This window comes from Sciurus vulgaris, assembly GCF_902686455.1.
Source record: "Sciurus vulgaris genome assembly, chromosome: 10".
Taxonomy (NCBI): Eukaryota; Metazoa; Chordata; class Mammalia; order Rodentia; family Sciuridae; genus Sciurus; species Sciurus vulgaris.
This window is the reverse complement of record NC_136470.1, coordinates 87227628-87240176: the sequence shown is the minus strand read 5'-3', so window position 1 is coordinate 87240176 and position 12549 is coordinate 87227628. Positions and strand designations below refer to the sequence as shown.

General features: G+C 43.4%; 1 protein-coding gene across 2 annotated transcripts in view; it reads right to left on the bottom strand.

The window, feature by feature from the left end:
• Positions 1-9291, bottom strand: part of ETV5 (ETS variant transcription factor 5) — a 57217-nt gene extending 47926 nt beyond the window's left edge. Inside the window, exons 1-5 of one of the 2 annotated variants that reach the window (XM_079100621.1) lie at positions 9123-9291; positions 5955-6053; positions 5742-5829; positions 5561-5608; positions 5417-5467 (exon numbers count right to left, since the gene is read on the bottom strand). In XM_079100621.1, coding sequence (XP_078956747.1) covers positions 5417-5467; positions 5561-5608; positions 5742-5829; positions 5955-5999 — 232 coding nt within the window. In that variant the 5' untranslated portion in view covers positions 6000-6053; positions 9123-9291. Of the gene's footprint in view, positions 1-5416; positions 5468-5560; positions 5609-5741; positions 5830-5954; positions 6074-9122 lie in introns of both variants that reach the window. The other variant, XM_079100620.1, reaches the window with a different exon arrangement.
• Positions 9292-12549: the final 3258 nt, after the last annotated feature.

The window sequence follows — 12549 nt, the reverse complement described above, 5'->3', positions numbered from 1 at the left end:
AATGATAGAAACTGACGACCAAAGCCTCTGTTAAATGAGTTTGATGAGTTCACAAAATGAATTTTTAAAAAAGCAACCTAATCCGGTAATGGCATCAGCATGCCTGGCACTCATCCAAGAGCTGGGAGCTGCAACATGACAAGACTCTGAGCTCCTTGGAATCCAAGTAGAGAAGCACTGTGTGCCAGGGTACAGATGGGGCCCAAGCTGCCTCAAGGGCAGCCGTATGCCTGAGAGGGGGCTGTCAGTCTCTGAGGCTGGATATGCTTTACCATCATTAAAACCCCAAAACACTGGAGGAAACAGTCTCTAGGTAAGTAATCAGGTTCCCAAACCCACCCCATTCCCAGTAACTGAAATCATACTACTATTCTTACTTAGTAGAAATGGCAGTTAATACAAATCTTTGGCTTTATCACACTACCTATATCTTAATCTTGTAAAACTTAAGACTGCTAAAGGAGAAAGGGGTGAATGGTGGCTTCTTGATGGATGCCAGGATTTTTTGCTTCGGCCACCTGCACAGGTGATCTGCCTGATAGAGATTATCTCTCCAAGTCTTCCTCACCTGGTTTTATTAGAGGACCAAGAGAAGAGAGACATAGAAAGTAGGAGAAGATTCCATTGTTTTAAATAAGCCTAACTGAATCGAAGTTAGAAGAAAGCAGACTTTGTTAAACTTATGGCTCTTTTAGATCAATAGGTACTTTAGGTCTTGGGTCCTTAAGAGTTAGAGGCTCTCAGAACAGGAAGGACTTCAAATCATTTAGCACCCTCTCCGGAGGCAAGGTAGTGGGCTGCCTAACAAAGACGTTGAAAGCACACTGTAAAATCGAAATCATCTCTCCTCTAAGCTCTCCTCGTGCTTTCTTCAGCATGCTTTTCTTCCTTCTCCCTACCTTCAGAACTACTGGCTCCTGAAAAGTAAAAACCAACAGCCTTGACTTCCTTACGCCTCTCCTTTGTAAAGTGCCTGCTGTTCTCTTTCTTATCTTCAAAAAATGTTAAAAAGACTTTAGGAGGATCCTTTCAAATGGAAATGGCCTAGACCACACAGCAAGTAAATGTGGAGCTTTTTGCTACACCCCATCTGGGTCAGAATGATGTGTCTTGCCCAAAAGAAAGGAACTGATTATTTCTACTATATTTGCCTCCCATGTTAAAAGAAAAAAAAAAAAAAAGTTCTGTAGAATAATCTCACAGTGACACAGGATTAAGATCAATGTGTTTTAGACTCAAAGGTTGGCGTAACAGTTAATCCTATTTCCCTAGTCATCTACTCCAATGTATTTATGAAAAGTTGATCTTATCAGTTAATTAGTCAGTCCTTAGGAAATTACTTGTACTTCCTTCAGTAGTTCCATTCTTTTTGAAATACAGGTCTAAAAAGAACACTTCAAGGGGAAAATGGAGTCATTTGAATTTTAGAACAAATCTCTAAATTGTATTTGGTATTGAGGCTATGATTTTAAAGTAAGATTTTATCATGCCCTCTCCTCAGTATTAAATATTTTAGCTATTCAAGATCCTAATGGTGGTATTCACAATACCATCATTGAAATAAATGAGTGGTATTTTAAAAAATCAGAACTGAAGTCTGCATTTTTAAAAACTGCTATTTATATATGCCTAAATCTAGTATTACCCCCTTAAATACCTAAGGAGTCAATTCAGAAAAAATGAATGTAACATGTACCCCACACCTACAGTGAAGGGCTCTTGAAAACCAATCTTATCTATGACTTTGATTTGTTAATTCTGTAAAAATGTGTTGTAAAAATGTGTATATATGGATATACTAACACGTGCTTGTGTATGTGTGCATGTTTATTTATAAACATGAATTTTTATCTATATACACATCAATATGTCTTTAAGGAAACATATCAATTTTAATATTTTTTGTTTCATAATTTCTGGCTCTCTTCCAAATCCTAAATGGAAAAACTTGAAGCACTAAGATTTATAATGGTTTCCTCAGGATCATGGAAGAGAACTGAGGTGTTGGACTGAATGGCTGACAATCTCCCTAAGTCTTTCCTGAGAGTCACCTTAGGTATCTGAATGGTGAGGGAGACTTAAATCCACTGAGCATGCCAGTAGCCTGATTCTGCAGCTTTGTGAAAGCTTCTTAAAGAATATAATTACAGATTTTTCTTCTCATTTCACCTAACTCTATTTGCCTCCAAACCACTGGTCAGTCTCTCCAGCTATCTGGACCTTATATTATCTCCTCTGTAAAATGGGAGGGTGAAACAAGATGATCTCTACAAGGGATTTCCAGCTTGAACAGTTCAGGATTTTTAGGGTTACTTCTCAGGCAGGACCAAGGGACAATGGAAGGTACTGGGCAGAATGCTTACCACCTATAGGTCACACTTTCTGCTTCCTTGAATTTGACTTTAAGGAATTTCCAGTAAGAGATACTTCATTAATGTCTATATCTGAAAGGTAGAGGTAAAATCTGCATAGCTAGAGGTAAACTGGACATTTCCGTAAGACTTACAGTTATTTCACTTATTCATATAACTTGTGGATGGATATCTACGGGCAGGGAACCCAAATCTGGAAAACTTACAAAACATAATTTCTTTAGAAGTTAAGCTCATAGTGTTTACTTGCCCCACCAAAAATTCATAATCTTCAGTACTGACATTCCAAAATAAAAAAATAATTATTCACATTACTTAGCATTTCTTCTTTCATACCTACACACACTTTCATTCATACAAGAAGGGAAATATATCATTTTAAGAGGAAACTGACACGAACAGTGGTCACTGGCGAGAACATTTATTATAAATATTTCTGATGCTGTAGGAAAAAGGTTTGCTTTTCCTGGCAATTATAAGTGTGCTTTATATAATTCATTGACTGATTGGGAGATTCAAACTAACTCATAAGACTTCATTCAATTTGAATATGTTTCTTTCCCTCCCCTGGGGAAATAATAATCATGGCCTCTTCCAGCGGGTAACTATAGTGGAGGCCTCCGCACAAGGCTGTGGACAGAGAAGTAAGGGTGCTCTGCTCTGCCCTGCCCAGCTGTGGGCTCTGGCAACTCTGGGGCTCTGTGTCAGTCTGAACCACAGTCAAACATACCAGTCTGAATGAACAACTCAAGGCCACACTGCCCCATACTGGTATTCTTGCCCAACCTCTCAACAAGTAAACCTATTTAAATCTATCCTTCCCTAAGCTCCAACTCAAGAAATAAGAATCAGAGGGGAAAAAAATTATTAAAGGCTTTTCTAGGCTACTCAACCATCCATTTTATCCTTAAAATATAGAAAAACTCAATCTTAAGCATTTAAAGCAAAAAGCAAAGAAAGTAAAAAACATCACACTTGGTAAGCAGGGACATCTCCCAGAACACCTCCATTTAAGGTATGGTATTTTAATTAGTGAACTTAGCACATTTTATTCGCTGAGCAGGAATTAATTCTAAGGAATCAAAACACATTTATTGATTTCTTTGCTTTAGCTTGTTCCTCCAGATAAATATCCTTTCAAAAACAAATCCTATTTGCTGACATCTTTCTCTCATGAACAGACCTTTCCTTCAGCACATGCAATCAATTTGAATGCAGTTATCTCACCTCCCTTTTAACTCTTTTGGGTTACAGAGAAACAAACAAAAGTGTCATAAAAATGTTTCAAAGAACCTCTGCCAAGAAAGCCACCTCCCAAACAGACTATAGTTTACGTTGATCTGAGCAAGAAATGGAAAGACTGGGCCAAACTGTCAACACAGAACAAAGTTAGATTATAAATTCTGTCTTTCATCTTACACACACACACACACACACACACACACACACACACGCACGCACAATATTTGGATTATCTTTATTTAGCTTTTCAGAGGCAAGTTTCCCAATCACTTGAAAGCAATCAAAGGGCAATAATTAATAAGCATTTCCTTTCGTATAGAAAACATCCACAGCAAGCTGCAACAAAGCTAAGGCAACCATGCATCTGTGCATTACAGTCTATTCCCTTTTAAAGTTTCATGGCATTGTGCCTTGGACATAAGGCCTATCATTAAAGAATGTTTAGCTGGTACCTCTGTTCTTTCATTTAAAAGATTTAGAATACCCAGCTTTTACTTAGATTCAAAGATACCCTTTCTCCCAGTGGCATTTTTACACACACACACACACACACACACAATCAAAAAGATTAAAAAAGGTGGGAAGAATCTTGGTACAAAATGAGAAATTGAATGCTTGCCTGGCTCAGGTGCTTGCTATTATAAACTATGACTAAGAGACATGAATTTTTCTATGATGCAACTCTCGAGAGAGGCAGCATTTTCTCCAGGCCTCTCTTAAATCTGCTCATTCGCCAGTGACTAATGCTCTCTAGAGCAGCCCTGTGCTGCTCAAATTTCATCAGCCAGCTTTGTCCTTGATAGCTCTGCCTGGACCATAAAAGCTCCCAAACCTGTTGAGGACAGCCTCTAAACTTCAGGTCAAAACTAACCATGCTCCTGTCAGCACCTAGAGCCATCTTTGGAGCCACACACTGCATTTTATTATCTCAAGTAATGAGCACTTAATGACCATTTTAAGAAAAAGGTTTTACTTGTCTATGAATGGTAAAGTCACAGCAACTGCAAGAAAAATAAAATCAGGTCACTCTGTGACACCCTCTGATAGCTTAGCAGAAACAAAATTAACATGTTGAGTGAAACCACAATTAACTGGGATTTCCCATTAACTATCTTCTGCATCTTTAAAAGAAAAAAAAAAGCCAGACTCATCATCATTTGCATCAAAGGCTTACTGTATTAAAAAAAAAAAAGTTATAAGAAATCAGATGATTAATAATTGCTTGGCCCAGCATCTTATATGTCAGTTAATTTACAATTTTTGAGATTGAAGCTTTGCAATATCCTTAAAAAGAAATTTAGGCCAATAAATTTACAGTAGCACGTTCTGTAATCCCAGATACTCAGGAGGATTGCAAATTTGAGGCCAGCCTGGGCAATTTAGTGAGAATCTGTCTCAAAAAATAAAAAACAAAAAGGATTGGGGATGTGGCTCAGTGATAGAGTACCCTGGGTTCAATCCCCAGTGCTGGGGGGAAAAAAAAGTTGTGGGGGGTGATGTAATGGTAGAATGTCTGCCTAACTCATGCAAGCTCCCAAGTTCAACCCCCAGTATCCTCCCCTTCCCCCTCCCCCCAAAAAAAGAAAAAAAGAAATTTAGGATGAAATCATGTTCAGTAAATCTTGCCTGCGATGGAGTAGAAGCACTTCAGAAATAATTTCAATAAGAAATGGAACAAAGGCTTCCGTTTAACCATGAATTATTAAATTGGCTTGGTATGGCTGAAAAGAGTATTCTAGACTTTGATGATCCAAAACCAACCAATTTCAGAACAAATGTGTCTTCACTAGAAAGGTACTTACAGTTATCAGACTGAAAATCTGGGACAAATTGTTCATCATCAGGAACTTGTGCTGAAAAAGAGATTTTTATTTTAGATCTTTAAGTTTTATTAAAAGGCACAGTAAAATGTTTTATATGGAAAATAGGACAGCCAAGAAACTTGCCTTCAGCTAACCAAGCCTCTTGAAGTTGACTGAGATCCTGAAACAACTCTGGAATTAAAAACAGAAGACCCCAGAATGAGGCTATTACTTCCACTAAGGAGAAGAGGGGGAAGAGTCTACATGCTGTTGTCACTGGGAGTGACGTGAGGAAGACACAACCGAGGAGGGGAAGCTTCACTACCTTCAGAATCATGAGCCAGATCTGTGTCCAAAAATTTCCTCTTTCTGTCAATCACAGGCCGTCCTCGACATTCCTCTGATCGAGATTTCTGAAAGAGGCCAACAGACAAAAGATTCAAGTAAAGAGGCCCAAAGGGAGCTGACCCACTAACAAGTGAGAAGACTACTCACTGAAGAGGGAGGACAAAACAAACCAAAAGTCATATAAACTTACCCCTGGGACCATAAAAGGGACTTGCTGATCATAAAACCCATCCATGGTGCTTCCAACGTCTCTAATATCACTTTGAAAGGTTTCAGCATTGAGTAATTTCTGGGGGAAAAGAGATCCTCCTGTAATATGAATTTGGGAGATTTTAACTGGGGGATAAGGGGAATGAAGCAATTTTATGCTACTCTTTTCTTTATGATTGTACAAAATCACTACCCTTCTCTCAAGTACTTTAAAAGCCCACTCAATGTGTAAGCTTTCAGACCAACTTTGGGCTTGATTAATGGTATCAAAAGTTCACAATGTACTCAGTGCCAAATCCATTTACCTAGTCATTATTGTCTTTCTTTTTATCATTAAGATTATAGATTCCGTACTCCCTTTCCTCTACAAAACAAAAACAAAAACAAAACAAAACAAAAAACCCAAAAAACCTTATTTTCATTATAAAAAGGTGATCTCCTGATTCTCTGATATAGAAGATACTCCAGAGCATTTGTAGTAGGATTTTAAAAACACAGTGACAGAAGTAGAGAAACTGGGTTTAAGTATTCTAAATTATTGGCAATTAAGAATCTGACACACGTGGTGTTTCTAAAAGTATTTTATAGGTCAGTGGTAAAAACACTATGTATAATTCCAAGTAAAAATTGATCAGAAGTGTACTCATCTTCAGACACAACTCATTATTTAAAACCTAAACCACCTGTCCAAACAGGTGTATGTCTGTAATGTCACAAATATCTCCATGGCAACTTACAGAGATATCTGCGTTATCTCCAATTTCTAAAAGAATAAAATATCTATGAAAAGAAATTGATAAAGAAACAATTTCACTGTACATATTTTTAATGCATCGTTACCAGAGGCCTTTTAAAAAGCATTATAAGCAAAAGATCCATGGAAAGGAAATTTAAATTTTTTTCTTACAGTGAAGTCAAATTTCCCAGACATTATCCCCACCCCCACTCCCCATTAAGCTCATTTCATTCCTGGTAAGTGTTGAGGCTGGGGAGAAAGGTTGGGGTCAAAAGGAAGATGAGAGAATGTTTCCTAATTTGGGAGGAATAAAGTAGCAATATTAGGAAGGTGCCATCTTCCTAACTTGGTTTTATTCTCCAAATAAAAAATGCAGTTAGGTCAACAAAAAGGTAGAGAACATTAATTTCACTCACCCCAAACCTAAGCAACGCTTAGTGAATAATTTTTTTAACTTGTGTACAAATTAAGTGGAGAACTTTTTTTCCCAATGGGCAATTCCATCCAAAATGTGGAGCCTATCAAATTTTCACAAGTGAGCAGGATACAAGAAAACGCTTCACAGCCAGCCTTCTCAGCACTTGGCCCAAGTAATCAGATATTTTCAAAGTCAAAGGAAATAAAGGAGCAAAACAGCAGTTCATAACTTCTAGAAAAACACTGCCGCCAGTCTGCCTGCTTGCTTTCCCAACAGCGCAAAAACGTTCAGAATAAAGCCTCACTCAAATGTCACCAACCCGTATACAAAATCTGAGAAATCTTAGCAGTGAGTTGATGGGCATGAAAAAGAGTTCTCTGTCGCCTTCGAAAATATGTCTGAGGAAGTCGTGGCATTAGGAGGTCTGTAAATGTCTGTCGGCGAAGGGAGACAACGATTAGAAGAGCAGAGGGGGAGATGGGGAGGTATTTTCAGAGTCTGATGATGAAATACTTCACCCTGAGAGCAAAATTTTCTTTTAAAATTCTAATAAAAGAAACTGCCATGAGCGAATCCAAAAGCAGCACGGAGGATCTTTGAAGCAGCCCTCAGAGTTCAAGGACTAGAAACATCGTGTTCAAAGTATTTTTTAAAGCCAGAAGGGAAGGCTCGAGTTCATTCAGGAGTTTAAACCACTTCCTTTGTGCACCCCCTTCCCGGGTGCCCACAGGAAAACTTCAACACAGTGCAGCGGCGCGATGGAGGCCCCTCCCCGGTGGCGCGCAGCGGGCCTGGTTTTATGAATGGGAAAGCGAGCCGCGGCCGCCACATCAGGTAGAGACTGTAACTGGATCCCTAGCGCTGGGCCCCATTCACAAAACAAGACACACTTCCACCCAATTCCCAGCCTTCCCCATTCATGAAAACTCCTTCAGCTGCGCCCCCGCCCCCACTCCCAACGCACGCCCAGCCTCCGACGCAGGCCCCTCACCCCAGCGTTTTAGGAAGAAAGCTAGATGCTTCATTCACAAAAAGGGAAAGGGAGGAAAAAAAAAAAAAAAAAAAAAAAAAACCCGCAGAGAGCCGCGAGCCAACGAAAGAAACCCGCTTCATTCATAAAGTCACCCACATTCATAAAAACGAGGTGCGGCGCCGTGCGCTACCCACCGCCTCCAATTTATCCCCCTACAAGCCCAAACATCTCTCCTTGGCACCCCATCCTCCACCAGGAGTTCGGTTCCCCCCTCCCTGAAAATGCAGCCAGACCCCTAATCCAGCGCGAGGCTCCAGCATCTCTCCTTCCCCGCTCCGCACCGGGTTTCTCCCTACCATCCCCAGGCCGCAGTTCTGGCGCTCCCGGATTTTTCTCAAGAGTCTCCGCGAAGCCCGGTGCCCTCACCCTGCTAGGGGTTGGAGTGGGGGATTGGGTGTCCCCTTTCCAAAACCTGAAAGTTGCAAGAGCTGCGTAAGTTCCTGGCCCACCCCCAACCCCGCAGGCTGCACATGCCTATGTCATTTAACCCTTCTTGGTTTGGGGGGGCGCAGCACCTCTCAAACATTCCGCCTCGAACTGCTTCCCGCCCCCTCCTCCTAACTGCAAAGCTTCGCCAAGCTTCTCTTCTCGCGAGCCTCCTAGTCCCCTCGGGGCTCTCAAATCTCCAGAGACTGTAAAGCCCCGCAACTCCGCGCTCCCCCACCTCCATCCCGAGCCCCGCACCCGCACCTAGCGCTCGGGCGAGCCTCCCCCGCAACATGCGGAAACCCGCTGGGCTCGAGCTCCGGAACCGTTAGCCGCCTCCGCCCGATGCCTCCCAGAAACCGAACCGGACCGGGCCGCGGGGGGGAGGGGCCGGTCAGCCCCCGGGGTTCACCTCAGATGTGCACCTCGACTTTGAGAATTCTGATGGGCCCATGAGCACTCACCGGTTGGGCCTTTCGGACCCATTGCAGGACACCCCTTGTAATGCCCCTTTGCCCCTGCAACGCCCCCTCACCTGAGGCTGCGGCTCTCTGCCCCTTGCAGCGGTCCCGGCGGCGCAGGCGCGCTCACGCACGCGCGCACCGGGCCTGGGCGCCTAGTCGAATGGCTGGGTCGAGCCGCTCCGGAGACGGTGAACCGCTCCGCACACCAGCGGCTGGACTCTGCGCGGCAGCTGCCAACCAGGCTGGAGCGCTGGCCCGGCCCCCAGCAGCCCGCTGCTCCGCCCGCCGCCATTGGCCCGCGGCCCTAGCCCAGCCTCGTTCCCATTGGCCCGAAGCCGTTCCCGCGGCTGTCCATCACCGCTTGTTTACCCTGTCTTCGGGCAAATCCTGCCGAGCCGCCCCATCAACTCCACCTCCTATTGGCCCACGGTTGGTCTCTCTCCACCCCCTCAGGGGTCTGTTTTACATAATTTATGCACCGGGGGCCATTGGCCAATCAGCTTTGGCTTGTTTATATAATGAATGTAAGGACGTTTTTCATTCATAAAAAACGCGACCTGAGGGGGAAGCTTAGCTGAGTCAGTGAAGCACTTAAAGGGGCCGAGGCCGGGAGGAGCCGCCGTTACTTCCCCTCTTGCAGCTCTCTGGACTTTTCACCAAGGCTCGGCTCTTCCCCCTTCTCCCCTCGCCCCCACTTCTCCCTCAGCAACGCCACGGCCAGGATTGGGTCGCTTGGCGCCAGACGATCGCAGCTGCAGCACCAAGCAAAGTTATCTTTTTAGAATTCAGACGAGAGGAATTCGTCATTCCACAGGGAGAAACTCGCTGACCGACCTGGGCGTTCGGCCCACAGAAACACCGAAAACGGAAATCGAGCCTTCTAATCTTAGTTACCTTTAGGACAGGCCTTAATTTCTTTTAACCAGGTTTCCAGTGGGAAGAATAAGCACTTATCTCCCTTTAAAATCTGAGCTCTCACAGCTTTTAGCTGCTGTTTTCGTCTGGCAAGGCCTAAGGCCCAACCAAATCCCGTTCTCTCCTTATGCTTAATTGCAACTCGTAACCTTCGCGGGGGTGGGTTCAGGAGGAGAGGATCGTGGCTCCGTAAAATCCTCTCTGCAACCGGCACCAGCTAGTCAAAGGACCTTGAAACACAAATCCCTCGGAAAGGGCGTGCAGAGTTAGACCACTTGCTTCCCTCCCGGGGCTGCTTGTTTTCCATTTAAGTGTTGAATGCAAGATGGTGTATTTGCGAATTAGATCCCGTGCAGCTGGGAACGACGAGAAACAGCTCTGCTTGCCAAACGATAGGGCACTAACTGCAATTGCTGAGATTCTTAACAGGGTGTTCCAGGAAACAAACAAACAAGCAATCTACAACCGCCCCCCACCCCGCCCCCTCCACCTCCTCCTGTGAAGGCTTGGGGCAGCTCTCTCCTCTTCCCCAGGATGCTGGGGGCTTATAAGGGAGCATTTCTGTTCTTGTTCCGTTGGTGTGCCCTGCCATTCACCCCATGTGTCAGAGGTGGGGAAAGAAAGGTACCAATGTTAGGAGAGAGCCCCTAGTAAAGGGAGTTCAAGGCTAGCCAATCCTGGGGTTGCCCCCATCCCCCGTGGTGGGGAGTGCAGTGTGGATTTTTAGGGGGGCAGTGAATTATTTTTTAAGTCAAGATTTGCTCACCTTTTTTTTCTGCCTCCACTGGTATATCAAATAGTGTGGGCATTTAGTGTGTTGATTACAGCCCTTAAAATGTTTGAGTCCTAAGGAAAAGTGAAATGGAATTAAGATGGGAGCCCAGCAGCCACTAAACTGAACTGTTGACTTTGCCAGAGAGAATGGTATAGGCAGAAGTTGATGTATGGGGAAGTGCTCTGAACTTTTAAGGAGCAGTTCCTTGATATTTAACTTTCTGGTTGAGCATTGTGCTTCCTTCTCCCATTTTTTCTTAGTACTATTATTTATTCCACAGGCAGCACCATTTCTGTCTGGCTGCTGGACCTTCCAGCTTGTTGCTGACATTCCTGCAGGCTGTCTCCTTAGATGCAGGGCCGCTTAGCATCCAGATCCTCTTGCTTTCCACTTTGTCTATTCCCCACTGCCTCCACTCCCCTATCTCATTCCCTCTCAGCCTTCTGCGATCTTGATTCTCTCAGTTTTATTATTTCTCTTCATTTTGAGTCTCTCAGGCCCCAAGCCTCCGGAAGGCTTGTAGCCACATGTGATCACCACATAAGCCAGAGCAAACCAATCCCAATTTATAACTTTGGCTGCAGGAGAACAGTGCAGGATACTTCACGGTGACTTTCTCTACAGGGTTGGTCTTGATACCTGGAGGGTGGCTCTTGTGACATTTGCCTTGAGCCAAGATTCTCCATCCCACCTTGGGAAGAGAAGTTGGGAATTTCTGGATTGAGTAGCAACAAACAGTGGCTAAATGGAGGACAGGGGAAGAATTCAGTGATAGGTTTTTATAAGAAAGTTGTCGTAGACCCAAGATGATGTACAGGGATTTATGCTTGAATACAGCTATTGTCAATTAATTGTTTAGAATCCAGTAACCATTTATTTTGTATAAAATATTCAGCCCAACCCTGTGCTGGAAAAAAAAAATGTTACAGAGATAAATAAGACCCAGTTTTTGTCTTGGATGACCCCATGGTCTAGTACAAAATTTCAGTAGCTACATTTTACTGAGCACGAACACATGACCTGTTTGTGCCTATATAATTCTCTACAGATCATCTAATTTTGTGCTCACAGTATGGAACCTAAGTGGTCAGTACTATTAGTATCTCCATTCTGTAGATGAGAAGCTGAAGTACAGAAAGATTAATTTGCTCATGGCCACAGAGCTAGTGCATTTGTTGCTGAACCTGGGTAAGAACCAAGGTGGTCACACTCTGGAGTCCACACATCCCTTTGTTGTTATTCAGTAGGCCACCAGGAAATATCATTTGAACCCAAAGTTTTAGAAGACTAAATCTGTTGAAGTCATAGGGGGGTCTCAGAACAGTGTTAAGAACTTGGGACTGTTTAGAATGATCCACCGATAGAATCCCATAGCTGGTAATGAGTCTCCATCAAAGAAGGCATTTACACAGAAAAATCTGGGGTAGTGTGGAGGGACTACTACTGCACTGGTCAGGACAGATGAACCCTGGAGATTGTACCTGCTCTCAAAGGCTATGATTCTGGGAATTTAGAGCCCTGTATTGGACCAGGAGGTCTGGCCCTGGTACAGGCATCTTAGCTCTAGCATGGAAATGGGGGTACAGCACATGATGACCTATCTCTCCAGACCAACACCTGGGCCTAGGATTGGTCCCTTATTATTTACTATCTTCCCTCCACACCTCTTCCTTCTTTTCTTTTCCTTCTCATGATTTACTGCTCCCACATCCGTTTTCATCCCACCCTCCTTCTCTTGTTATCTTTGCCTTATAGAGTTAAGGGTCAGTATTTACAAAAGTTATGTCTAGTACATTTAGGCTTTCTTC